The sequence below is a fragment of the Leucopleurus acutus genome (assembly GCF_964270905.1).
Source record: "Leucopleurus acutus genome assembly, chromosome: 10".
In the NCBI taxonomy this organism is placed as follows: domain Eukaryota; kingdom Metazoa; phylum Chordata; class Mammalia; order Artiodactyla; family Delphinidae; genus Leucopleurus; species Leucopleurus acutus.
Window position 1 is genome coordinate 37,767,170 of NC_139153.1, and position 25,513 is coordinate 37,792,682.

Sequence of the window (25,513 nt, forward strand, 5' to 3'; positions counted from 1 at the left end):
GGTGGAAAACAGAGGCCCTGCTGGCATTACTTATGGGAGGAAGCTCACTTCATTTAGAAGACAAAAGACTGCCCACAGCTGTCCTGCTGTCTCAACCAGCACATTACCCTGGATCGTCTGGCCTGCTCAGTGAAAACCACCTAACTGAGAACCATGTGTGAGAGTGGTCTCAGCAGGGTGAGAGACAGCCAGGCTCTGTACCTTGTACACATAGAGCTCGTGGATATCATCTGAGAGGGTGGTGCCGTCATCCCGCATCAGGGGTGAGAACGCAAAGCCAAAGAGTTTCTTTTCCCCTTTGTCCTTTGCTGCAAATCAGAGCCAAGCATTAGTTGTTTTGCCACACACTTTGCTTTTCAACAGCAATTCCCTTTTGGCTTATCACCGATGCTCTTTACTTCTTTGTCCCTTACTTTGTTCATTAATTAGGTAGCAACCTGACGGCAAGAATGATGAGAAATGTACTAGACTGAGTTTCCATTCATATCCCAAGGTACACAGGCAACCTAGACTCAAATAGAAACTAAATTGCTAGTCTTGATAAACCAGGGGCTCTTTAAGAAGGAGTTTAATACATACAAAGGAAACCCCCAAAGAGGAATGACCCTGGCAATTATCCAGCATCCAGGTCAGACACTACAACAGGACAATACCAGATCCCATGTTTCTGAATAACTGTCCAAAGGACAGCCTCTGATGATATCCCATCTCTAAGTACACAACTCCTAATTTTCTTCCCCCAATAGTAAGAACTCTCTTACTTCTGTTCCAGAGAGGAAAGAGTTATATTCATATCCTCAAAGGAATGTGAAGAGAAGTCTCACTCACTGGAACAGTGTCTGAACTCGAAGCGCAGGTGGGAGCCCCGGAACCGATCAATGGGGATGGGCAATTTGATAATTTCTCCCCAGCGAGGACTATTACTGTGGTAGAGGACGAAGGAGTGGTACGAACTCCTATTCGGCTCTCCTGAACCCAAGCTGATGCAATCCTGGAAGAGAGAAGCAAAGTAAGGTGCCATCTTCCTGGAGGGATCCCTTGGATTTCCATGTCACTAGGACATTTCATTTTCTCCTTTGTGCAGGTCTCATTTTCCCATCAGGCCAAATCTATAAGATGACTTAAATTCAGTACTTTTGGAAACAACTGTCTAGATGGTATAAGAAATGAGCAGTCACAATGCTCCTTGTTTTCCTTGGGGCAGAGGTAACCACACTCATTGCTTAATAAACATGAGAGAAGCTGAGTGGTGCATCTGAATCACTAAGGTAGGCTCTTCATCCTCATTAAGAAAGGAAACAACGAATTCATAGGAGAAGTCAACCGTATATGGCACTTTCCAGATCAGAAAAATAATTAAATAATAAAATTAAATTTAAAAAATTAAATAATTAATTAAATAATAATAAAGTGGAGCTTGTTTTCTAATCTTTGGCCTAATGTTGCACTGGCATTTTAGGTTGCCCATGGCTGACTGTCCTTGGATATAAACAAGGTAGACCAGATTTAACTTGACCCCAGTTCCCAAATATTGATGTGAAAACCCAGTCCCAGGCCCGCCAGGAAGCTGTGGACAATACAATCAGGAGCAGCTCCTTGTCCACACAGGGTGGTGTGAACAGCTGACAGCTCTGCTGACCTCAGCATTATTCATACAAACAATGAACATGCCTTAGTCCTTGAGGTGGGTTTTTAAAATGACACACAAATCATTGTTTCTACCACCATTTCAACATTACCCTCCATTTCTTTCTAGGTTTGGGAGATGACTCTGACTAACTTTACCTTTTTCCTTCTGTAAAATATGGACGATCACTCCTGGTCCACCTACCTCATAAGGCTGATGTCAACATACAGAAGCAAGGTTTGTAAAAGAGTGATTTGCCTTCTACCAAGTGACATGAAAATAATGCCTTTTTATTTGCCAGGGACTTGACCATGACTGACTGAGGGAAAAACTGACATAATGACAGTAGAAAAACAGCATTCCAGGTCTTCTCTTTTAATGAAGAGTGACAGAGGATCCTTGTACTGCACTGGCTAGAAATCATCTTTTACGGCCTGAGTCTGCTGTTCCTTGCCACATAACTTGGTAACAGCAAGTGGGTACCTAAGTTCCACCCTTTACTAAAGGGAAAATATAACTTTCCGTATTAGCTCAAGGAACAAAAAGCGTGGGACCTAATAACAGTTACCAAAACTAGGCAGCTCGATGCTAGACAGGTGGCTGAAAAAGTAACATGTAGGACAGAACTAGAGGGAATAGGTCTAAATTAGAACAGGAAGGATTCAGGTCAGACACTAGGAAGAATTTCTAAAAAGGCTGTATGACACTGCAAGTCATCAGAGCATACTGTAGAATTTCCTTGAAGAAAGGCTAAGGCGGAGAAGAATGCATATGGGGTGATTTGAGTTCAGCTCTTCCTGAAGAGGATGGGTCTCTGGACAAAGTCCACAAAAGCACTAAAATTATTACAGGATTAGCCTCCATTCCAAACTGACTGGCAAACTTTACCTTCAAGATTTCTCCATCTGCATAAAGCACATACATGGTCACTTCAATATTCTTCTGTACACTCTTTCCCCCTCTCTCGAAGTCCCCCTTCTCCAGGGTTAGGTATAGGTCATTGCGGATATCACCTGTGGGGAAAGAAATGTCATGTCTTCATGACCACAGAAGCCACTCTGCCCCATGTGCATGGAGGACAAAGCTAGCATCTGGATCCTCCAGGGTTCAGGTGGGTGCTCAGGGCATTCCAAGCTTGGTTAATAACAATGGACATTCTACCAATATCAGTGCAGCAGTACTCAGGTTGGTTAGTCATGTGCTCTCTAAGTCTGAATCTTAAAGGTGTTCACCACAGCTTGTCTAGGGTGGGAAAAGGCAGATTGCAGGTGTCTGCTCAGTCTCTCTCCCCTCCAGGAGAATAGCTGTAATCTAAGTCCCCCAGTCAGGAAAGATTTTAGAATCAACAGGAATAACACTTATTTTAATCATGTCTATGTCTTAACTACTAATCCCTCCTCCTTTCCCTCAAAAAAAACCCAAAAAACAAAAAAATCATTCCTCTTTTTTTTTCTTTGCTTTCTTTTTGCAACCCTCAATCCTTCTGAGTCTGACTAGAGGATAAACTACTACTTCCTTCTGGAGGCTTACCTCCAAATCCCATTCCCTGCTGGAGTGTCAGGCAGAGGTCACTGGACTGTCAGTTTGTCTTCTTTTTGTAGCAAGTGCTCTGGGAGCAGGTGACTCTCCAGGTGCCAAAGGACTGGGGCGACAGTCTGTTGTGCTCTTGTTGCTTCTGCATGCTCTGACTCTAGCCCATACCTGCTGCTTGAGACTGGGCAGCAGTAGCTCAAACTGCAAGTCTGAAATGACCTAAGTCTCAAATGCCTTTTTTTAGGGGGGAAGGAATTGTCTGTTCATGCATAAAAGGAGCTTATTTAGGCTGCTCTAAGCTTCTAAACCCATAAAATGACGAATTTTACTTAACACAAACTAAAGAAGGGCTTTTGACTTTCAAAAAAATAGTAAAGGCTGTGGGAAAAAAAATCTTCAAAGGAATGAAATGACAAAGGAAACCAGGTAAGGCCAAAGTGAAGACGTGTTAGGAGCCTGAAGAAATCAACTAAAAGTTAACGGAACAATTAATTAACTTGCAAAGCAAGCCAATTCAGAAGCCAGAAATACTTTCTCCTTCAGTTTTTAGAAAAACTGGCACATCTAAATCTGTTCATTACTTGGAATCACAATGACATAAGTCTTTGTTTTTGGTTAGCAACTGAGCTTTCTGGTTTGGTCAGATACATGATGACTGACAGCTCCTTTTCTGCACTGTCCACCTCTCTAACTGTGGAAGTGTCCGAGTGTCTCTTACATATGAAACAGTGATAGACCAGGACTGGCATACATCTTGGGCTTTGGGGGTCTTCATGACCAGACCTTCTATTATTCAGGTTGCCTTCCTACTGTAGGAGTGCAATCATGGTTATTTGGTCACATAATACTCTCAAAACACTTTGACCCAAGTGGGGAAGAGCAGTCCCTGAGAAACAATTATTCTCTGAAAGCGCAGAGAACTTTCTCTAATGTGTGAAAGCTATTTCCCCAAACAAATAGCCCTGAGGCTACCATGAAGGGAAGAGGAAAATGTGTTCTTGAAAATCACACACAAATGCAACTGCTGGGTAGGTGGGACAGACTTCAGGGTGTCCATCCTTGCAGTCCATATAGACTTTCCTCCTGGGTTGAGTAGAACCTCTCCTTTGAAGTTTGATGAGTTTGACACTTTAATCTTCCTCTTTTGAACATCCCTGCTTGGGCCCTCCTAGCAGGTCACCTATTTTAATAGGTGTGTAGGTAGGGTGGGGAAGACTAGCAGAAGGAGAAGGAAAACTCAAATTCATTACTTTGCTACCGTCAGAACAGAGGCTGAATAAAATCAGCCTTGAAAGTAAAATTCAAAATTAACTGGGAACTTTACTATGGGTTATTGCCATTATAATGGGATAAATCAGAGTTGGTTACACCTTAAATTTTTAACAACTGGAACAGACATCTCAGAGCTTTCTCCTGATAAAAGCTTTTCAGTTACACATTAGCTTTTCTATGGAATTTAAGTAATTATTCAATTTCGAGGACGATTTGGCATAAAGTGAATAGTCTAGAGAATTTTAATATCTGAAGAATAGGTGCTTTGTTTAAAATCACCGTGGTATAAGTCAGCACTCTCTGGCAGTTATTCTCAAGATAATTCACGTGACTTTTAAAAGCAGATGTTGGCTACCAGCAATAGTAGTCTAGCTTGTACAAACATATAAATTTCTGTGGCTCTATACAAAAGTTAACCATATTATAATAAGTATGTCCTTAAATGGAACATTTCAAACTTTTCCTAGCAATATATGATATAAAATACTAATACTAAATTGGGTATTGTCTTGGAGATTGACAATGACAGAATTTGGTCTATTTTGGTTTTATAGAGTGAGCTCATAGCTCCTGGGCAGCTCCTCCAGGGTATTTTAAACCAAAACGCCAATTTCAAATGGAAGGACTGAGCTAGACATTCCTACAGTTTTCATTCTTTTAAAATTTTCTATTTAAACAATGCTTTGGTGATCGTCTAGCTGAGAAAATTTATAAATACAAGCAACTGTACCTTCTGGGTTACACACTGAAACAGCTTGATTTCATCAGATCTTTGCTCTTTATTTAGAGAACAGACCTGCCTAGACCAAGGTTGTTCTCAGTCAGAATAGGTATCAGGCTGCCTTACGGGCTGCAATTTTGCAAATTATGGCCTCAGTTTTGAAAGCAGCACTTTTTAATAGTTAATGGTGCTGGGGCCTTCTTGTCAAAAGCTCTCTGGAGGATCATTTAAATTGAGCTCTCCACTAATTCTCAAGGAACTAGAAGAAACAAATGTGAAAAGCTCCAGAATGTAATGACCCAGGCCTGCCTTACAGAGAGCTTCCCAGGGTCCCTGCTCTTCAGCTATCCTTATTGTATGTTACATGTTCACAAAGCCTACAAGTGGAATCATGCCTCTGGGTTAAGGTACTGTCTCCAGGAGGCTCATGTAAACTTTAGCACCAATGGCCAAGAAATATTACCAAGAGAGGGATGAGGACAGGCACCTTATCATAGAATGGGAAAGAGAAGTCCTGAACAGTGGTTTCTGAGGTTAGTCTGAAGACCACTGCCTGGCTGACTGTATTTGAATCACCTAGGGAGCTTGTTAAAATTAGATTTCTAATATTCACCCTTTGAGATTCTAGTGGGTCTTGGGTGGGCTTGTGTACTTGTATTTAAAAAAAAAAATCATCAGGTAATTCTGATGCTCTCCAGGGTTTAACATCAGGGGACTATAAAGTGGGGGTCTGCTTGGAAGATACTAGTGAAGTCTGGCTGAGGGTGGGGGACTGGGCACCTCTTAGGCAGCATGGAGGAATGCTGGGACGGGTATGGAAGGGGGAGACTTTTCCACGGGGAGTGGGAGTGCGTATTGTTGAGGGCAGCCCTGACTCCATTTGTTCGGTGTCCTCTGCTTCCTAAGGTTGGCAGAGCCTCTAACAACATCAGCAATGCCTTACATCTCTGAATGCTTAGTGCTCAGTTGACATGCAACAGAGTTTCTTGAATGGGAAGATGAATCAATGAGGTTGTTCTTGTAAGAGGGCTTCAGAATAAATAATCTTTGTCCCTTTCACAGTTTCACACAGCAGCCAGTGACAGCTGTTGGTATAACTGCATGTCAGAGAACTAGGGACTTAAGAGTAGGCAGAGGTTGGCAAACTTTTTCTCTAAGAGGTCAGATAGTAAGTATCTTAGGCTTTGTAGGTCACATAGGTCTCTGTCACATGTTCTTTGTTTTCACAACCCTTTTAAAATGTAAAAAACCATTCTTAGCTGGTAGGTAGTACAAAAACAGGCTGCTGGATTTGGCCTATGGGCTATAGTTTGCTGATACCTGAATTGGAGTGTTCAAGGGTCAAGAGCAGCATCACTATGCTGCAACTACACATCAAAAATCCAGATTCCTAGAAGTCTACAATAAACAGCTGCTGGGAAGGAGCAAGGTAATGAACTTGAGGCCATCTTATTGCGTCAGGGATTGGCGTGAAACATTCTGGGGTCCTTAGAGAGTGATAGGTCTTAGAAGGAAACAGTGCTTTTCAGCTGCCAGTAATCTCAGAGGGCTTAGGAGCACTGTGACAGAGCTGCATCCAGCAGAGAGAAAAGTGCATGCTTCAGTGGCCAGGTCTGATCATCCAAAGACCTGAATCCTAGCATGACTTTGGAGAAACAGCTCACAACGTGTTTGCAGGTCTCTTCTGAAAGCAGTCTCCGTAGAGGTGTCAGAATCTTCAAGGTCCAGCTCAGGTACCAGAGCATCTGTTAGCAAGATAGTCTCTTGCCAGACACTCCAGCCTTACTTGAAGTTTTGAGGCCACATAGTTCCAGCCTGTGTCGAACTCTATGCCAGGAGAAATGGTCCAGGACAGCCTACACAGGTTTGCAGCAGTGTCTTAGTTGTGGTGAGTGGGGACTACTCTTCGTTGTGGTGTGCAGGTTTCTCATTGCGGGGGGCTTCTCTTGTTGTGGCATGAAGCACGGGCTTCAGTAGCTGCAGCTCGCAGGCTTCAGTAGTTGTGGTGCGCAGGCTCAGTAGCTGTGGTGCATGGGCTCAGCTGTTCTGTGGCATGTGGGATCTTCCCAGACCAGGGCTTGAACCCGTGTCCCCTGCACTGGCAGGCGGATTCTAAACCACTGTGCCACCAGGGAAGTCCCTGGGCACTAAGACTTGCTTGGATTCTTTATTACATTCATGTTCCTTCTGTATAAGTTACTCACACCACATGTGTGGAGGCTCTAGGTTCAAGGATAACAGTATTAAATACATTATTTAGACCTTGTCTAATTCTAGATAGGATTAGGAAGAGCTTCTGTGGATAGTGCTTTCTTTCCCTTAAGACCATGTAAAACTAGAACTTTCTCCCAGCAGACACAGCAGCCTGCTTGGGATGGTGCCAATCCTGTCTCTTGGCAGAATAGGAGTCTCCTGACAGCATTCATGGAGATGTGGAGATGTTAACTACCATTTAATATGGACACCTTCAGACACATGACCAATGCTTTATGTTGTAGTAATTCTTATTCTGAGGAAGAGACTAAAAAAAGGCTCTTGGGAGGATTTCTTTAGTATCCAGGAAAGACAGCTTCCTTATTCTTCTAACCATGTCTTCGGTGTCAACACTTCTGGTTTCTTTTGCTACGAAGTCAGTGATGTTCTCTGCTCTAACAGGATGACAGGAATGGGCATAGTGTGACATCACTATATACGATTATTCCTTTCTTGGATCAGGGATGTGATGATCTTCCAACCTGTTGTGGGACCAGATGTGATTATTCCTAAACCCTCCCTTAGAGATATTGCCAAAGCTTCATTTGACACTCAGACTGACCACAGTCCTATGAATCTACTTCTGGTAAATACTTTCATCACTCTGCTGAGAATAGCTTTTCTTTCAAAAGTCGTGTCTCTTTCAAAAGTCATGAGATGTGTCCAGCAGAGCTGAAAAGAGCATCTTTCTGCCTTTCTGATTCTTTGTAGCTTGGGATAAGCACTACTCATTTTCTTTTCAATGGGAGTAGCTGATCCGTCTCACAAAAATCCTTTCCTGTATCTATTCACCTAGGGCTTTTAAAGGTTTTCTAAACATTCCAACAAGTCCTTAGTTTTCTCTGATCTTAATGAACACCCTAAGTAATACACAGTCTCTAGGCTGGGCTGGTAGCTTCTCCAATGTCTTGTCAGTTATCCCAAAAGGTGAGGCTGATGAAGGATTAATAATGTAAATGACACCCCACCCCAGTATTGCAGCATAACATTCCGTGAAACAAATGAAGATGGAAACAAAGCAGGCAAAAGCAGACAGGACACACAAAAGCAGGAACTTACACCCAACTATCTTCATCTCTGCACCAGAAACAAAGGGGCAAGAATGAGGGGACAGCACAGAGAAAAACAAGAACAATTAAGACAAACAGGAAAAGAGAAAAAAAAAATCACTTGCAGGTTGGTGATGAAGCATGCACTTTTTATCAGGGGTCAAAGCAAAGGACAGAGTGTATTTTTGAGCACAAGGGCAAGAGTCAGGGGGCCCCCTAGAGGGCTGCCATGCCAGCATAGCTGCTTTCTAAAGGGCAAGGTCAGGGCAACCCAGAGACGAGCTTGTGCCAGGTCTGACTCAGGGAAGGGCAAAGCATCCCTAAAGCAGAGTACTCTCTAGGGCATAGTTCTCAAAGGGGGTCCTAAATCAGCAGCATCGCCGTCACTTGAGAGCCTGTGAGGGATACAAATTCTCAGGTCCCACCCCAATCCTACTATCTCAGAAACTCTTGGGTTAGAGGCTTAGCAATCTGTGTTTTTCCAAGCACTGCAGGTGATTCTGATACATACTAAAGTTAGAGAACTACTGCTTTAGGAAAAACTTGGCCATCAGCTAGAACATACTAAATCAAAGGGCAGATTTCTTCTGACAAGAGAGAAGCTCATTTAACTAACATGAAACTTGGCCCATAACGTCCACAGTAAATGATAACCTTAAAAATTCAAGGTTTATAGAACAAGTTAAAATATTTATTTCCCACAGAGGCATGACAGAGCTCTGTATTCCTGACTCCAGGGAACAGACTCTCCAGGAAAGCTAACAGTTAGAGAACTACACAGAAGCTGGTGGCACATCTCTGCTGGCTTAGATGTGGTCTGGAGAAGGGTACAGACCATTCTTGAGCAAGTGGTTTTAAATCATTCCTTTCAGTTTACAGTCTTTTGGCAGACAGTTTTCTTTAAAGTTTTATTTTGGCTAATTCTGACAAATGAGACACAGAAAACAATGTTAACTTCAACATTTACCTCATTCACCTGAAACACCTGCCCTGCTCCAATATTTCCTCTCCAGTTTCTTGAAAAAAATCTAAGAGGGCTTCCCTGGTGGCGCAGTGGTTGAGAGTCCGCCTGCCGATGCGGGGGACACAGGTTCGTGCCCCGGTCCAGGAGGATCCCACATGCCGCGGAGCGGCTGGGCCCGTGAGCCATGGCCACTGGGCCTGCGCGTCCGGAGCCTGTGCTCCGCAACGGGAGAGGCCACAACGGTGAGAGGCCCACGTACCGCAAAAAAAAAAAAAAAAAAAAAAAAAAAAAAATCTAAGAAAGGAGTAAAAGTGTGCTATAGAGTTATTAGCTTTCATATGCAACTAAAATGAGTTTGGAGGGAAGGAGGAAATACCCATAGAAATATGGTGACAAACCAACAAAAGTCTGTTAAGTGCTCAGTTTCAAAGTAAGGTTTAAATTCCCGCATCTGTTTATCCTTCTATAATCTTGGATGACGTTTCCTGGGTTGATGTGCCTTCTCTGTGACCTCCCAGAACACCAGCAATGGCAGACTTGCCTCCTACTCACCACCATGGGTCATGAGCACAGCTGGATGGCTGTGTAGTCAGGGCCTCAGCTGTGGCAAAGAGTAGGACATCTCCTGTTCACACCAGTCACATGGTGTATGTGTACACACTCATGGAAAGCAACAGGAGACCATCAGAAAGACCTTTTTTGAAATGGTATGTTAGATACTGGTGTGGTTATAACTTGTCTAAATGCTGAAACTCAGAGCTGTAAGCTCTGTCAGTATGCTTTGACAAGGACCTATCTGGGCCATCTGACAAAAAGACCTCTCCAGATTAGTATCTGGCGGTTTCTGCCATATGCTGGTAGTTTCAAAATAAGAATCACAGTATACGAATAATTCTAATTTCCCCAGTTACTCTAATTTCTCAGACTTAAGTGTTGAAATGCTCACAGTTACTAACATAATTTATTTCCTTATCCATTTCCCATATGACCATGTATCAAGAAGTCGCAACTTCTTGTAACTCGGTCACACCAGGACTGTGAGGTGTGGGATTGCTGCAGCCCAGGTGACGAGTGGACCAGCTGCAGGTGGAGGGGTGACCTCACTTAGGGACTTCTTGCCACAGACATGGTTTCCCAAGACAGGCTGACCACAATTTAAGACACTGCTGCACACTTTTCCTGCTGCTCCAGCAGGACCTGCAGGGCTAGCCCTATCCCCTTGCCCAAGGATGGCAAACCTACTCTGATGATACCTTGGGGTGCATTAAGGTGGCTGTCAGTTGTTAGTGCACAGTCCTGAGAGTGGCCATCTATGCAAAAAATTCTTTCCTCAGGGGGAAGGAAAGGTAAAGGAGAGGACAGATGCATAAAGGACTGTTTCCTGCCTGTGAATCAATCCTTACTTTCAGCTCCAGCACTCAGTACTTCAAGGGCAGACAACACAGCGAAGAGCACACTCACAGCCCCAGTTTGGACATCCCAGGATTGCCAGCGTCTCTGCCTTATAGGGCACATCATACGATGATTCCTTAGCTGCCCAAAGGAGGGAAACTCCCCTTAAACTCAGCTTGCCTCACCAATGATACTGATACTGCTTATTTCCATGGTCATGTCTAACATTCTCAGAAATCCTTTATAAACCTGTGTGCCAATGACACAAAGAGATGCAGAGTGCTCCACAAAAAGATCTCTTTCCATAGATGAGGTCTGGATACTGCAACTCCTGAAATTAAAGTTTGCTTAAAAATTTTTGACTGAAGCTTGCTCCTTTCTAGTCTCTGCTCACTTTGTTTTGATTCTGTGACTGTGTGAAGGCTAAGAGGAAGGATATGTTCAAATCTTAGACAAACAAGTTCTTAAAAGAGAGAAAGAACTTTAAGTACATTTTTTAGAATATATGACTCTACATCATGAGCCCGGATACCTAATGAAAATAAGATCACCAGAATAATTTTGGTAACTACTAATTATTTCTTCAGTGACATGTTGCCAAGAAGCCAGGAACTATGCCCGGGCTCTTCTTTTCCTGATTACCAGGGTCATCGAGGGCTGAGGAACGTGTCGCGACAGGATGAAAGAAACATCCTGTGGAGGACATCACCTCTACAATAGTCAGATGGGGGCCTTTCATAAGCATGAAGTCTCCTAAGTATTTAAAGATAAACACAGAATTGATTAGGAATTGATTAAATGGCCTAGGACTCCCATACAAAAGACCCTCCTGTGTGCATGAGCAGGAGACAAAGGCTGTCACAGCAGCTTGCTCTGCATTCACAGTGTCTATGGACAGAGAACGAAGGCAACAGAAAACAAGTCTGGGCATAATGTGGGAAGTTGGAGGGCAGCTGGAATCCATCACACAGGCCTTCTCTATACTCAGGCCATACTCTCCTCTGGGTATGTGCTGGCAAATATTTCCAACAAGAGGATTTTACAGCACCATGAAGAACTCCAAATAGGTGATATTTAGAGTGGTCACAATCAGTTTAGTCTAGCCTGGCTTGGCTCTTTTAAACAAAGGCAAATAAACTTTTAGCAGAACATTAAAACTCAGGGAGGGTGGGAGGGAGGAGATATGGGGATATATGTATATGGATAGCTGATTCACTTTGTTATAAAGCAGAAACTAACACACCATTGTAAAGCAATTATACTCCAATAAAGATGTTAAAAAAATAAAATAAAATAAAATCACATCACTAAAAAAAAAAAAAAAATCACTGGAAAAGGTAGGGCTACTCCTCCTCCCATAATTCATCCAGACAAACAGTAATTTGCTTGTTCTGCTTTCCCTCTCCTTGTTCCCATCTTCTCTGGTTATCAGACCACCTGCCATCCATCGGAGCCATGCCTCTACCCTTCTTCCCTCACTCCCTACAGCCCCCTTGGTTCTGATGGCCTGTTTGGATCCACTTCTCTAGCTTGGCCTGCATCCCCCTGGCCAGGAAGCATGAACCTGAGATTGACCTCCTGGAACCACACTTGAGAGTCAATGCATTCCCACTTTCTGCCCTGGCTCTCCATCAGGAATTAGATGAAAGGAGTTAGACAATTTCTGAGAAATTGGCCAGATAGTACTATTCACAGTGCCTAACTTACACCATTTGCCTGACCCATTTTTCTGATACATTATGGTATTTTCATTATGATTCATTTTTCTGATACAAATATATCTGCTATTCCTACATGAACTGAACTGGGATTCATTGACACTATAGGCACTATTTTCCTTAAAGAGGATGTTCCTATGAGGGGATTCTCCTCTAGGAAATGTAATTGAAGAGAAGAGTATAAAAATCCATCCCCATGAGAAGTTCTGTATTGATTCCTACCATCCGGTCTCCATAGGAGACAAAAAAGCTCATCTGCTGCATTGCTGTGCTGCACTGGTGAACATATGTGGGGGCTTCTGGAAAAGAACAGATGCCAACAAGAGTCAAAGGAGCAACTGGCTGCAGACTGCAGTCAGCAACCTGACTTCGGCTGTAGAGGCTTTTAATGGTTGCAGGGCTCCTCCACAGCATAGTTCACCACCTGCTCACAAGGGGAGCACTGGACTCAATCCTCCTAACCCTTCTCCCACCCCAGCCCCAAGAAGTTCTGCCTACCTGGCATGATGACGTCAGGAAATCCCAATTTTCTTGTAATTGCCAATCCCCTATTAAATATCATAGGATTTTCTCTCCTAATCTGTTCCATGTCTCCACGAAGAAGCTGCAGAGAAATGATAAGACCTGCAAAAACAAAAGCATTGTTTTTACTCAGTATCATACTTCTACCCTAGAAAACACAGAGTTACATTTTTTCAGGCAAAAATGTGCAAAATTCAGCATTTTTCTTGAGAAAAGTTTTGATGCAGAAAGTATACATTATTCTGAAGAAAGATGCTAGAAAGCTAAAAGAATCTAAGTCAAGATAATCTCAAAATTCCAGAGAACTATTCTATTAAATACAAACTGAGGTCTGGGAGATTAAGTTGCCTTCCTCTTTGTTCCCCAGCATCCAGCCCAGGGCCGGACTGGGTCTTAGTGAATATTGAATGAGAGGGTTGATTCACATAAACTGTACGTTTAGGAACCCAGAGAAGTCTATAGAAACAATGGCAGACTAGAAACAAGTGTAACCAAAGAAGACCTTGTGTGAGGGTGTCCCACCATTTGGAAACGACTAAGTTAAGAGATGCTGTGTTTTATGCCAAAGTGCAGGATGCAATTTTCTGGTTCAACCTTGCAATGGCTTGTACAGAGGGCAGCAGAGCAGACATCACATTCTTCCTGCAGGGAACCAATGCACTGCAAGGAAAGGAAAGAATATTTTGTGGGGCTAACTGAGCCTTGCTTCAGACTCTAAGAATTTCAGATCCTCCAGATGATCCCAGGGGCTTTATTCAGAACTTGGGAGAATGTGCAATGTCCCCTAAAGTGATCTGGCTTTTGCTCATTACTTGTAACTTAGGAGTTTTGCACAAAGAAAGTCTCCTGGAAATCACTCTCCTCCCCTGTCCTCAAGGATCCTCACTGCAGCCACTGACTAGGAGTCTGTGAAGTCAAGCCTAGATGGAGTTTGGAGTGCCTCTGAGACACTGTGAATGAGATTAGCTGGTAGGAGGATGAGTTTAGGTGCTGATCTATGGGTCAGCAGGAAGCACCCTCGTCAATCTGGAAACTTGGGAGTTGAGCAGAAGATGAATATCTAGAAATGAGGGAAGATGTTATGATAATCAGGACAATCAAAAGAGTGGTGGTTAGAATGGAGACAGTAACAGTAACAAGTGGAGATGTAGAATAAGAACGGTCTGGGAAGGGAGAAGGGAGAGGAAATGGAGAAGTGGAGAAAGAGAAGTCAGGAGAGTCACAGATACTGTATCTAGCAGGTCAAAGTATTCTAGGAACTAGGAATATGCACTCTCACTGCTGGGTCAGTGGAGGAGATACAGTTCTACTGCCGCCCAGACAGAACCTCAAGATGATCTCATTGCTTCAGCTAAGCGCATATCCCTCAAGAAACCCTGGGATTACACATATGAAGTCGCAGGTGTCATTAACACCAGGATCACAGTGCCCTGAAAAGCAGACATATGATATTCCAGTTGGCGTTCTGGTTAGATAATCAGTGTTTGAGATTCGGCCACCCTAAATTAATTTTTTATAGCCTAATCACTTGATGGACTCAGTTACCATTAGTTTATGACCCTGAAAGGCTGAAGGCCTTTGATTTCTATAGAAGACAGCAGTTGGTGAGGTACTCACCCTCCCCCACAACCTCAGCTTATTTATCTGCAGTATCTTTTTTTTTTTTGTGGTATGCGGGCCTCTCACTGCTGTGGCCTCTCCCGTTGCAGAGCACAGGCTCTGGACGCGCAGGCTCAGCGGCCATGGCTCACGGGCCCAGCTGCTCCGCGGCACGTGGGATCTTCCCGGATCGGGGCACGAACCCGTGTCCCCTGCATCGGCAGGCGGACTCTCAACCACTGTGCCACCAGGGAAGCCCTATCTGCAGTATCTTTACACAGCTATCATTACATCTCATCCTCTGGGTGAACAAAAATCCACTGACTTAGGAGATGGCCTAGCCTGGAGCAGATAGCTAAGAATGAAACAGTTTCCAGAATCTGAGATAGTGGATGGAGGGCAAAGGAAAAAAAAAAAAAAATCAGTGAGTGCACTCTTACCGTTCTGCATTGGCAAGGATTTATTCCAATACCCACTGACTGCCTTTCATCTCCTCAGTTTTTGAGCTATCAAATTGGCCTATATATGCGAAGTGCAACCTGTGAGGATGTAGACTGAAGGTGCTGGGAGAATCACATCTAGCTTTCAAGCTACTCAAAAAGATCCTGAGTAGCTGCTCTCCTCTTCCAAACATGACATTTAAGAGGCCTTCAGTTTATGCAAGAGAGCAAGTGAAAAGGCACATGAAGAATGAAAGAAACCACCAATGGAGGCTATAAAAATTCCATCACTCAGATTAAGAGATACAAACTACTATGTGTAAAATATATAAGCAACAAACATATAGTGTGCAGTACAAGGAAATACAGCCATTATTTTATAATAACTTTAAATGGAGTATCATCTATAAAAATGTTGAATTGCTATGAAAATAGCGATTCATAGTGTACATGAAACTAATATAAATTGTAAATCAACAATACTTCAAGTAAGAAATAAGAAAATAGAGGAAAACTCCATCCCCTTTTGTAGGGGCTGGAATCCCAGAACTTCTGGATCACTTTTCTGGTTCTGAAACCCTGAGTGATTGAGGCACATGCCAAATAATGGTAAGGCATGGTCCTTAGGACCGAAAAGTCTCTGTGAATAACTCAGAAAAACGACAACTCACCTACCCAGTACACAACCAGTCCTTTAGCAATTCTGGGTATTCTACCTACCAATCATCTGGCTCTCAAGCCAAAGAACTTGACAGTAAATACATCTATACAAGTTCTCTGTTAATCTGATCCCTGACACAAGAAAACTGCCTTTTTAACCTCAAGTTAAACGCTGTCCCCATAAAAACGTTACTGGACACAACTGACACCTATTTGGAATACTGGAGGGCCAGCAATCTGGCCCTGGCCCCTCGCCATCCGCATCCCTTGTGGAAGAACTAGATGAGGATTAATAATGCAAATTAACCTTAGCCCAAGATTTGTAAATAAAGCTGTACTTAATAGCCATTTAAAAATACATAGAAAAGATGTTAAAAAATAAAATAAAATAAAAATACATAGAGGGCTTCCCTGGTGACACAGTGGTTAAGAATCTGCCTGCCAATGCAAGGGACACAGGTTCGATTCCTGGTCTGGTAAGATCCCACATCCCATGTAGCAACTAAGCCTGTGCGCCACAACTACTGAGCCTGCACGCTAGAGCCCATGAACCACAACTAATGAAGCCCGCGTGCCACAACTACTGAAGCCCGCACACCTAGAGCCCGTGTTCTGCAACAACAGAAGCCACCACAATGACAAGTCCATGCACCACAATGAAGAGTAGCCCCCGCTCACCGCAACTAGAGAAAGCCCACGTGCAGCAACAAAGACCCAATGCAGCCAAAAATAAATAAATTTATAAAAATAAATAAATAAATAAAATACATAGAAAACCACGGCATCAACTGTTTTATTTACTAAAAGTTGGGTTTGTGGCTACATATCTAAGAGGCCAATAACAAAAATGAAGAGCCACATATATTAAAGCTGCACCTAAGAGATTTACTGCTGGATGACACATTTACTCTCAGCACTCAAAACCAATATAGTAGGACCTCCCTGGCGGTCCAGTGGTTAAGACTCCACCTTCCAATGCAGGGTCTGCAGGTTCAATCCCTGGTTGGGGAGCTAAGATCCCACATGCCTCACGGACAAAAAACCAAAACATAAAACAGAAGCAATATTGTAACAAATTCAATAAAGACTTTAAAAATGGTCCACATCGAAAAAAATCTTAAAAAGAAAAAACCAACATAGCAACTCCTTCTGCATTTTTGTATGATTTGACTTGACAGGAAAGCACTAATGACTTCTGAAACAGACTGCCAAGGCAATGAACTGTTCATGATGTTTAACAAAGATGGGTGAGAGTTTACAGTAAAGTAAATTAACTTTTTATAAAGAAGTATCTTTAATTAAGGAGATTAACAAAGACCTGAAATATTCTTTGAGCAATTATGAAATTCTCTGACACGAAGACCAGCAGTGGAAAACCCATGCTCAGAAGCTTTGACAACAGAGTGGAAAGGCCAGTGCCTGCAGTATGGAAACCTGGGCTCCCTGGTTAAGCCACTAAATCATTTCACTGAGCTTCAGTTTCTTCATTTATTTAATGAGGGAGTTGAAACATGTGATTTCCAAGATCTCAACCAGCTTCCAAGTTAAGCCTTGCCAAGAAGCAGTCAGACACACGCTTCAAAGAAAAGCAGCCTATTTCTCCTCCTGGATTTCCCACAACAGCATGAAGACCTCCTCTCACTACGGCCATCCTGAGGCTCTCTGAAGTCTATGCTGCCCCAGCACAGAGGATGGGGTGCTTTTCTAACACTGTTTAAGTGGCCAGTGTCTGTGAGTTCTGGACAAAAATCACGGACACTGATGATGGCATGGTTTCTTGCTCACTCTGGGAGGTGAGACAAAATTCAGCATTTTAACCTGGTGAAGTGATGGTGGAAACTGCACTTTGGTTGTTTCTTTTTTAAAAAAAAAAAAAAACCCCTTTTTAAATTAATTAATTTATTTTAAAAAGTTATTTATTTTATTTATATAATTTTGGCTGCATTGGGTCTTTGTTGCTGTGCATGAGCTTCCTCTAGTTGTGGCAAGCAGGGGCTACTCTTCGTTGCAGTACATGGGTGCTAGGTGTGCGGGCCTCAGTAGTTGTGGCACTCGGGATCAGCAGTTGTGGTTTGCAGGCTCTAGAGCGCAGGCTCAGTAGTTGTGGCGCATGGGCTTAGTTGCTCTGCGACAGGTGGGATCTTCCTGGACCAGGAATGGAACCTGTGTCCCCTGCATTGGCAGGCGGGTTCTTAACCACTGTTCACCAGGAAAGCCCCTCTCCATGTTTTAATCACATCATATCCCAAGAACTTGTAGCCAAGGGTAGCTTTTTATAAATAAAATAAGGAAATAAAGCAAAGAACACTATAAATATTGGTGTGAACAGTTTTCCAAATTGTAGTAACTTCTCTGTATTTTAAAAACAAGATTTGTCTCTTGCTTTAGCCTAGTTTTAGGTGAGGAATATGAACTCCCTTCCCCTTCCAGCACACTGCGTGTAGCTCCTTGGCATCCAGGCACATATAAGGGGAAACAGGCACTTAAAAACAGTGGAAAAGGCCCTGAGGAACCCCACGCTACAGAGTTTTAGAGAAGTCTCAAACTTTGAAGCCTCTGATTTGGAGCTGCTCTGAGGACCCTCCTAGTTCAATATATGTTGACCCTGATAAAGAAAAAAAAAGTTCTTTTCAACAACTTTGGGAACTGCCATGCCCTGAAGTGGCTTTACACTGTCATTTAAGGGCAACTTTTTATTTACAACAGGTCTATGGAAGTTAAAACAAAGAAGGCTATATAAAAGAGATTATGAAACAATTTAGCGGTATTGGGTTGGCCAAAAAGTTCCTTCAGTTTTTAAGTAAAAATAAAAGACACACTTTTCTTTCCTTTAAAAAAAAAATTATTATTATTTATTTATTTATTTGGCTGCACCGGGTCTTAGTTGTGGCACACGGGATCTTCGTTGAGGCATGCGGGACTTTTTAGTTGCAGCATGCAGGATCTTTTAGTTGCAGCACGTGGATCTTTAGTTGCAGCATGTGGGTGGGGGGGTCTTCCAGTTTTGGCATGCGGGATCTTCAGTTGCGTCATGCGAACTCCCAGTTGCGCCATGTGGGATCCAGTTCCCCGACCAGGGCTCGAACCCTCCTCCCTGCATGCCCCCCCCCCCCCCGCAATTAAGAGCACAGAGACCTAGCCACTGGACCACCAGGGAAGTCCCAAACATGCATTTTTTCACTTTTACCAAGACCTTTATTGAATATATTCACAGTTTTGTTCCATTGCCTTCTGCCATTTTTCATGCAATTTCATAATTCCAACTTCCCAAAATTTTTTATCTTTTTGAGCAAAGAACTGTTCCAGGTGCCTTTTACAGTCTTCCAGGGAATTGAAATTTTTTTCCATTAAGAGAATTTTGTAAAGACTGAAATAAATGGGAATCTGAAGGTGCAATGTCTGGTGAATATAGCAGATAAATCAGAACTTCCCAGCCAAGCTGTAACAGTTTTTGCCTGGTCATCAAAGAAACACGCGGTCTTGCGTTATCTTGATGGAAGATTATGCGTTTTCTGTTGACTAATTCCGGACGCTTTTCATCGAGTGCTGCTTTCAGTTGGTCTAACTGGGAGCAGTACTTGTTGAAATTAATTGTTTGGTTTTCCAGAAGCAGCTCATAATAGACGACTCCCTTCCAATCCCACCATGTATACAACATCACCTTCTTTGGATGAAGACCGGCCTTTGGTGTGGTTGGTGGTGGTTCATTTCGCTTGCCCCATGATCTCTTCCATTCCACATTATTGTACAGTATCCACTTTTCATCACCCGTCACAGTTTGTTTTAAAAACAGAATGTTTTTGTTACGTTTAAGTAGAGAATTGCATGCGGAAATATGGTCAAGAAGGTTTTTTTCGCTTAACTTATGTGGAACCCAAACATCAAAGAGATTAACATAACCAAGCTGGTGCAAATGATTTTCAATGCTTTATTTGGACATTTTGAGTATGTTGGCTATCTCCCACATGGTATAACGTTGACTATTCTCAATTAATGTCTTGATTTGATCACTATCAACTTCACATGGTCCACCTGACCATGGAGCATCATCCAGCTAGAAATCTCCAGCATGAAAATACACAAATCACCTTTGACACGTTCGATCAGTCACAGCACCTTCTCCACACACTGCACAAATCTTTTTTTGCATTTCAGTTACATTTTTACCTTTCTAGAAATAATAAAGCATAATATGCCGAAAATGTTGCTTTTTTTCTTCCATCTTCGATATTAAAATGGCTACACAAAAATCACCAATTTTGATAAGTTTTTTTAAAATGCATGCTGATATGACAGCTGTCACAATATAATCTAACAAAACTGTTTCGAATGAAGTTGAAGACAACTAAGCGCTACTAGAGCCACCTTACGGAAAACCAAACGAACTTTTTGGCCAACTCAATAAAAACTATCTGGAGAAACACAGTTCTATGTAAATTTGATAGCTATCTTCAAGGGTATATAAAAGCTCATAGGCTTTTACCTTTATTTATATATTCTATATATTTCATCGAGGTGTAGTTGATGTACAATATTATATAAGTTTCAGCTGTACAACAGTGATTCACAACTTTTAAAGGTTATGTTCCATTTATATATATTATAAAATATTGGCTATATTCTCTGTGTTGTTCTATCCTTGCAGCTTATTTATTTTATACATAGTAGTTTGTACCTCTTAATCTTCTACCCCTCCCCATGTTCCTCCCCTCACTGGAAACCAACAGTTTGTTCTCTATATCTGCAAGTCTGTTTCTTTCTCGTTATATTCACTAGTTTGTTTTACGTTTTAGATTCCACATATAAGTGATATCATACAGTATTTGTCTTTCTCTAACTTATGTCACTTAGCATAATACCCTCCAACTCCATCTATGTTTTTGCAAATGGCAAAATTTCATTCTTTTTTAAGGCTGAGTAGTATTCCATTGTACATATATATACACTACATCTTCTTTATCTGTTCATCTTTTGATGGACACTTAGGTTGCTTCCATATCTTGGCAACTGTAAATAACGCTTCTATGAACACTGGGGTGTATACATCTATACATCTTTTTGAATTAGTGGTTTTTTTTTTTCGGATATATACCCAGGAGTGGAATTGTTGGGTCACATGGTAGTTCTATTTTCAGTTTTTTGAGAATCCTCCATACTGTTTTTCACAGTCGCTACACCAATTTACATTCCCACCAACGGTATGTGAGGGTTCCCTTTTCTCCACAGCCTCACCAACATTTGTTATTTGCGTCCTTTTTCATGATAGCCATTCTGACAGGTTTGAGGTGATATATCATTGTGGTTTTAATTTGCATTTCTCTGATGATTCATGATGTTGAACATCTTTTCATGTGCCTGCTGGCCATCTGTACGTCTTCTTTGGAAAAACGTCTATTCAGATCTTATAGGCTTTTAAATAGTGCTTCTAATTTAATCAAGCAATATTCAGTTTAGAATTAATGTTAATATGTACAACTGTACATGATATAACATGTACAGTTGTACTATGTGCTGTGAAGCACAACAGGTTTCTAAATAAAAGAGTTTGCACAGAGACCATTCAGAGATAAAGGAGGTTGGCCACTGGACAAATTTTTCTTAATCAGTAATCAAATTAATCTCAATCAAGATTTAGATAGAAATTAAAGAGTTTTTTTTTTTTTTTTTTTTTTTTTTTTTTTTGCGGTACGCAGGCCTCTCACTGTTGTGGCCTCTCCCGTTGTGGAGCACAGGCTCCGGAGACGCAGGCTCAGTGGCCACGGCTCACGGGCCCAGCCGCTCCGCGGCATGTGGGATCTTCCCGGACCGGGGCACGAACCTGTGTCCCCTGCATCGGCAGGCGGACTCTCAACCACTGCGCCACCAGGGAAGCCCTAAACAGAGTTTTAAAATGAGGGAAAAGGAGAAGTTGAGCTAAGATGAAAGCTGTTTTGAAATAAAGATCTTCTATTTTAGTTCCAGAATGACTGATACTGGCAGACAAATCATTGATTCTCATTAGCATCAGGCTTTCTTGGTGATGCTAACACTGAACAGGAATAGAAAAAGTGACATTTATGTGTGTCTTTTCTGGGGGCTGGGTGTGTAACCTTTGTTCAGCAAAAAACAGACTTCACAATGTGACAAACCCGGCAACACTTTTGTTCACTCTGGATTCAAACTGGAACTCAAGTTACTTATCAAAGCATAAGGAATCCACCATGGAAAGAGCAGAAAATGTATTTTGGTCAGAAGAAATGGCCAAAAAGCACACATGAAAAGATGCTCAACATCACTAATTATCAGAGAAATGCAAATCAAAACCACAATGAGGTCTCACTTCACACTGGTCAGAATGGCCACCATCAAAAAGTCTACAAATAAATACTAGAGATAGTGTGGAGAAAAGGGAGCCCTCCTATATTGTTGGTGGGAATGTAAACTGGTACAGTCGTTGTGGAGAACAGTATGGAGATTCCTTAAAAAACTAAAAATAGAACTACCATATGGTCCAGCAATCCCACTCCTGAGCATATATCTGGAGAAAACCAAAATCCAAAAGGACAGGTGCACTCTAATGTTCACTGCAGTACTGTTTACAACAGCCAAGACGTGGAAGCAACCTAAATATCCATCGACAGAGGAGTGGATAAAGAAAATGTGGTACATACATACAATGGAATATTACTCAGCCATAAAAAAGAATGAAATAATGCCCTTTGCTGCAACATGGATGGACCCAGAGATTATCATACTAAGTGAAGTAAGTCAGACAGAGAAAGACAAAAATATCATGTGATATCACTTACATGTGGAATCTAAAAAAAAAAATGGTACAAATGAATGTATTTACAAAACAGAAATAGTCACAGATGTAGAAAACAAACTTATGGTTACTAGGGGGGGTTGGGGGGAGGGATAAATTGGGAGATTAGGATTGATGCATACACACTACTATATGTAAAATAGATAACTAACAAGGACCTACTATATAGCACAGGGAACTCTACTCAATACTCTGTGATGACCTATATGGGAAAAGAATCTAAAAAAGAGTGGATATATGTATAGGTATAACTGATTCACTTTGCTGTACAGCAGAAACTAACACACATTGTAAATCAACTATACTCCAATAAAATTTTTTTAAAAAAGTAATTAGGGAAGGTCTCAAATTATCACAAAAAGAAAGAGAAATTGCCTGAACAGGAGAAAAAATGTCTGTAGGAGACTGAACTTTACATCTGGCAAGTGATCAGCACAAATCAACTAAGGTGTGTATGATCAGCAACTGCAAATGCAACACAAAGTCTCCTAGCCAAAGAAGCACGTTACCATGACTGGCGCTGGGGGCAGAGTACTTGGCGCTGGACTTGCGGATGATATTCTCGTGGATCTGGGACCACTCACTCTCGTTGTTGCACCTGCAACAGAAGGACAGGCATTATGATTCTCAACAGTTTTAAACATCTGGTCTGACGTTCAATGTGTAACACTAAGTTTGAAGGGATACTTCAAACTCACTTTCCTAAAGAAATGAACATATATTTTACTAAATTAGACAAGGCTCATTTTCTGGTAAGGCACACAGAAGATTCATATTTGAGGAAATAGTAGAAACTCTAAAATGAACCTCTGCAAATATTTTTGAGTGGCAAAATATCCTATTCTCTGAAGTAACACTTTCCCACATGACAAGTTTTTTTCATTTTTAGTTCCTTATACACCCTTAAAACTAGGCGCTAGAGGAAAGCTCCTGATAGAGGAAAAAACAGGTCCTTTCAACAAGTACTGCTGTTTACAAACTTCCATGTCACACTTGCTCTACGCAGTCATTCAACTGTTGCTGTAATGGCCCCAGAGAAAAATCCTGCTAAGCTCAGGGCAATGTTGATATTTGCCTGTGGCTGTATTTCAGCCAGACCACGATAAGAAAAGTTTGGGAGAGTAGTGGGCTTGGTTCACTGTGAAATCCTCTGTAGTCAAGGAGAAGGAGGGCTTAGTAGAGAAGGCTGGATGCCTAAATATGTAAGGATAAAGTTCTTTCCTAGGGACTTCAGGATTGGGAGAAAAGAGAGAATGGAGGAACAACACTGCACCTCTATTAATTTCTGACATTTTTAGAGTCTTCCCCACTAAAGGAAAATTCCAAGAAAGCTGCAGTCATACAACCACTTGGTATGGTTTAGGAACAGAGACTAGGAAGGAATTCCTCATCCTAATGTAGACATCTTGATGAAACAACTGAAATGAGATTAGAATCATCTCTTGAAAATTCCATGTGACACCCAGAGTCTCCACAGCCTCGGCCCCTCCCTTCCCCTGTTGGATAGGGAGAACCCACTGACCCCAGAAAACAGAGTCCATGCACAAAGGAAACCACACAGGATCTTTCCATGGTAACTTAGAAGTGTGTAGTCCAGCCACAGCAAGAGGAAACTCCAGCAAGAGTTATATCAGGTGCCATCCAGCAGTGTGAAGTACAACAGGTTTCTAAATAAAAGAGTTTGTATAGAGACCATTCAGAGATAAAGGAGGTTGGCCACTGGACAAATTTTTCTTAATCAGTGGCTCTTCGGACTCCTTAGTAGAAATAAGCCTCACTTAGAGATGTTACAAAGAATTGTCAAAGATAAGGTTCTCAAAGTCCAGAGCTGTGAGGATAACTTCTGCTTACAGAAATCCTTCCAAGGAAAGGAAGGGGGAGAGTGTTCTTTAAAATGATCACTTGTGATTAGCAACTCAGTTGGAAATCAAAAGTGAGAGGTGCTGGCAGCAGCACGTCTAGCCCTTCCTGTCTGACATGCACACTGTCTCAGCTCTTCCAATCACTCAATACATCAGAGAAGTGCCCAGCTGGTGAGGACTGAGACTTGTCTTGCTGTCAGATTTTTGTCACTTTCTAGGTTTACAAATCAGTAGTTACATTCTTTAATAGAAATCTGACTATAGTTTGTTATAGTGTATTCCCCCCCACTTCAAAATAAGAGTCTTGACTAATGCACAGTATAATGAATACAGACAATAATATTGTACTATAATGATGCAATGTGATAAATATTGCTTGACTGGCAATCATAATACAATATATAAATATATCAAGGTAACACGCTATACATCTCAAGTATATATATACATATATATATATATATATATATATATATAAATAAAATACATACACAAAGAATCCAAATAAATAAATAAATAAAACCAAAAGGAAAAAAAAAGAGTCTTGAAAATTAACTCCCTCTCTCCAATGGGTGGTATAATTTCAGTATTTCTCCAATAAAACACTCACTGGTTCTTTGGCAGTATAGAACCAGTGAGCTGGTGCTTTATCAACCACATCAACAGTGACAATGTGTATTATTTCACTGACATGTACTTTTCCACCCGACACATACAATTCAGATGCCAGACACCTGATGACTTGTCCCCTGTACTCCTCTCCCTTTGTATGCCCCTTAACTATCATTGGCATTCAGAGATCTGCATTTGAAGCCCATTTCTTTCCTACCATATAAGCTTTCTGGGCAATCTCACCTGATCCCATGGTTTCAACCACCACCAAAAGCAGATAAGACCCAAAGCAGTGTCTCCAGCCCAGACTCACCCCTAAGTTTCTGACCTGCATGGCCACAAGACAGCTTATCATTTCCTACCCGCCCATCTGCTCCTAGAAACTCCTTCTGAGTAGAACCCACTAGTTCACTAAACCAGAACTCTTCCAGCTGTCATCACGTCCTGTAGATTTTGTTATCTTAAAATCTGTCACATCTGACCT

The 25,513-nt window shown here is 41.8% G+C and overlaps 1 protein-coding gene across 1 annotated transcript in view; it reads right to left on the reverse strand.

The window, feature by feature from the left end:
- Positions 1–25,513, reverse strand: part of DOCK3 (dedicator of cytokinesis 3) — a gene marked incomplete at both ends in the record, with an annotated part of 412,488 nt that overhangs the window by 86,355 nt on the left and 300,620 nt on the right. Inside the window, 5 exons of the mRNA XM_082848220.1 lie at positions 202–308; positions 829–991; positions 2,516–2,640; positions 13,028–13,153; positions 23,065–23,153. Coding sequence (XP_082704346.1) covers positions 202–308; positions 829–991; positions 2,516–2,640; positions 13,028–13,153; positions 23,065–23,153 — 610 coding nt within the window. The remainder of the gene's footprint in view (positions 1–201; positions 309–828; positions 992–2,515; positions 2,641–13,027; positions 13,154–23,064; positions 23,154–25,513) is intronic.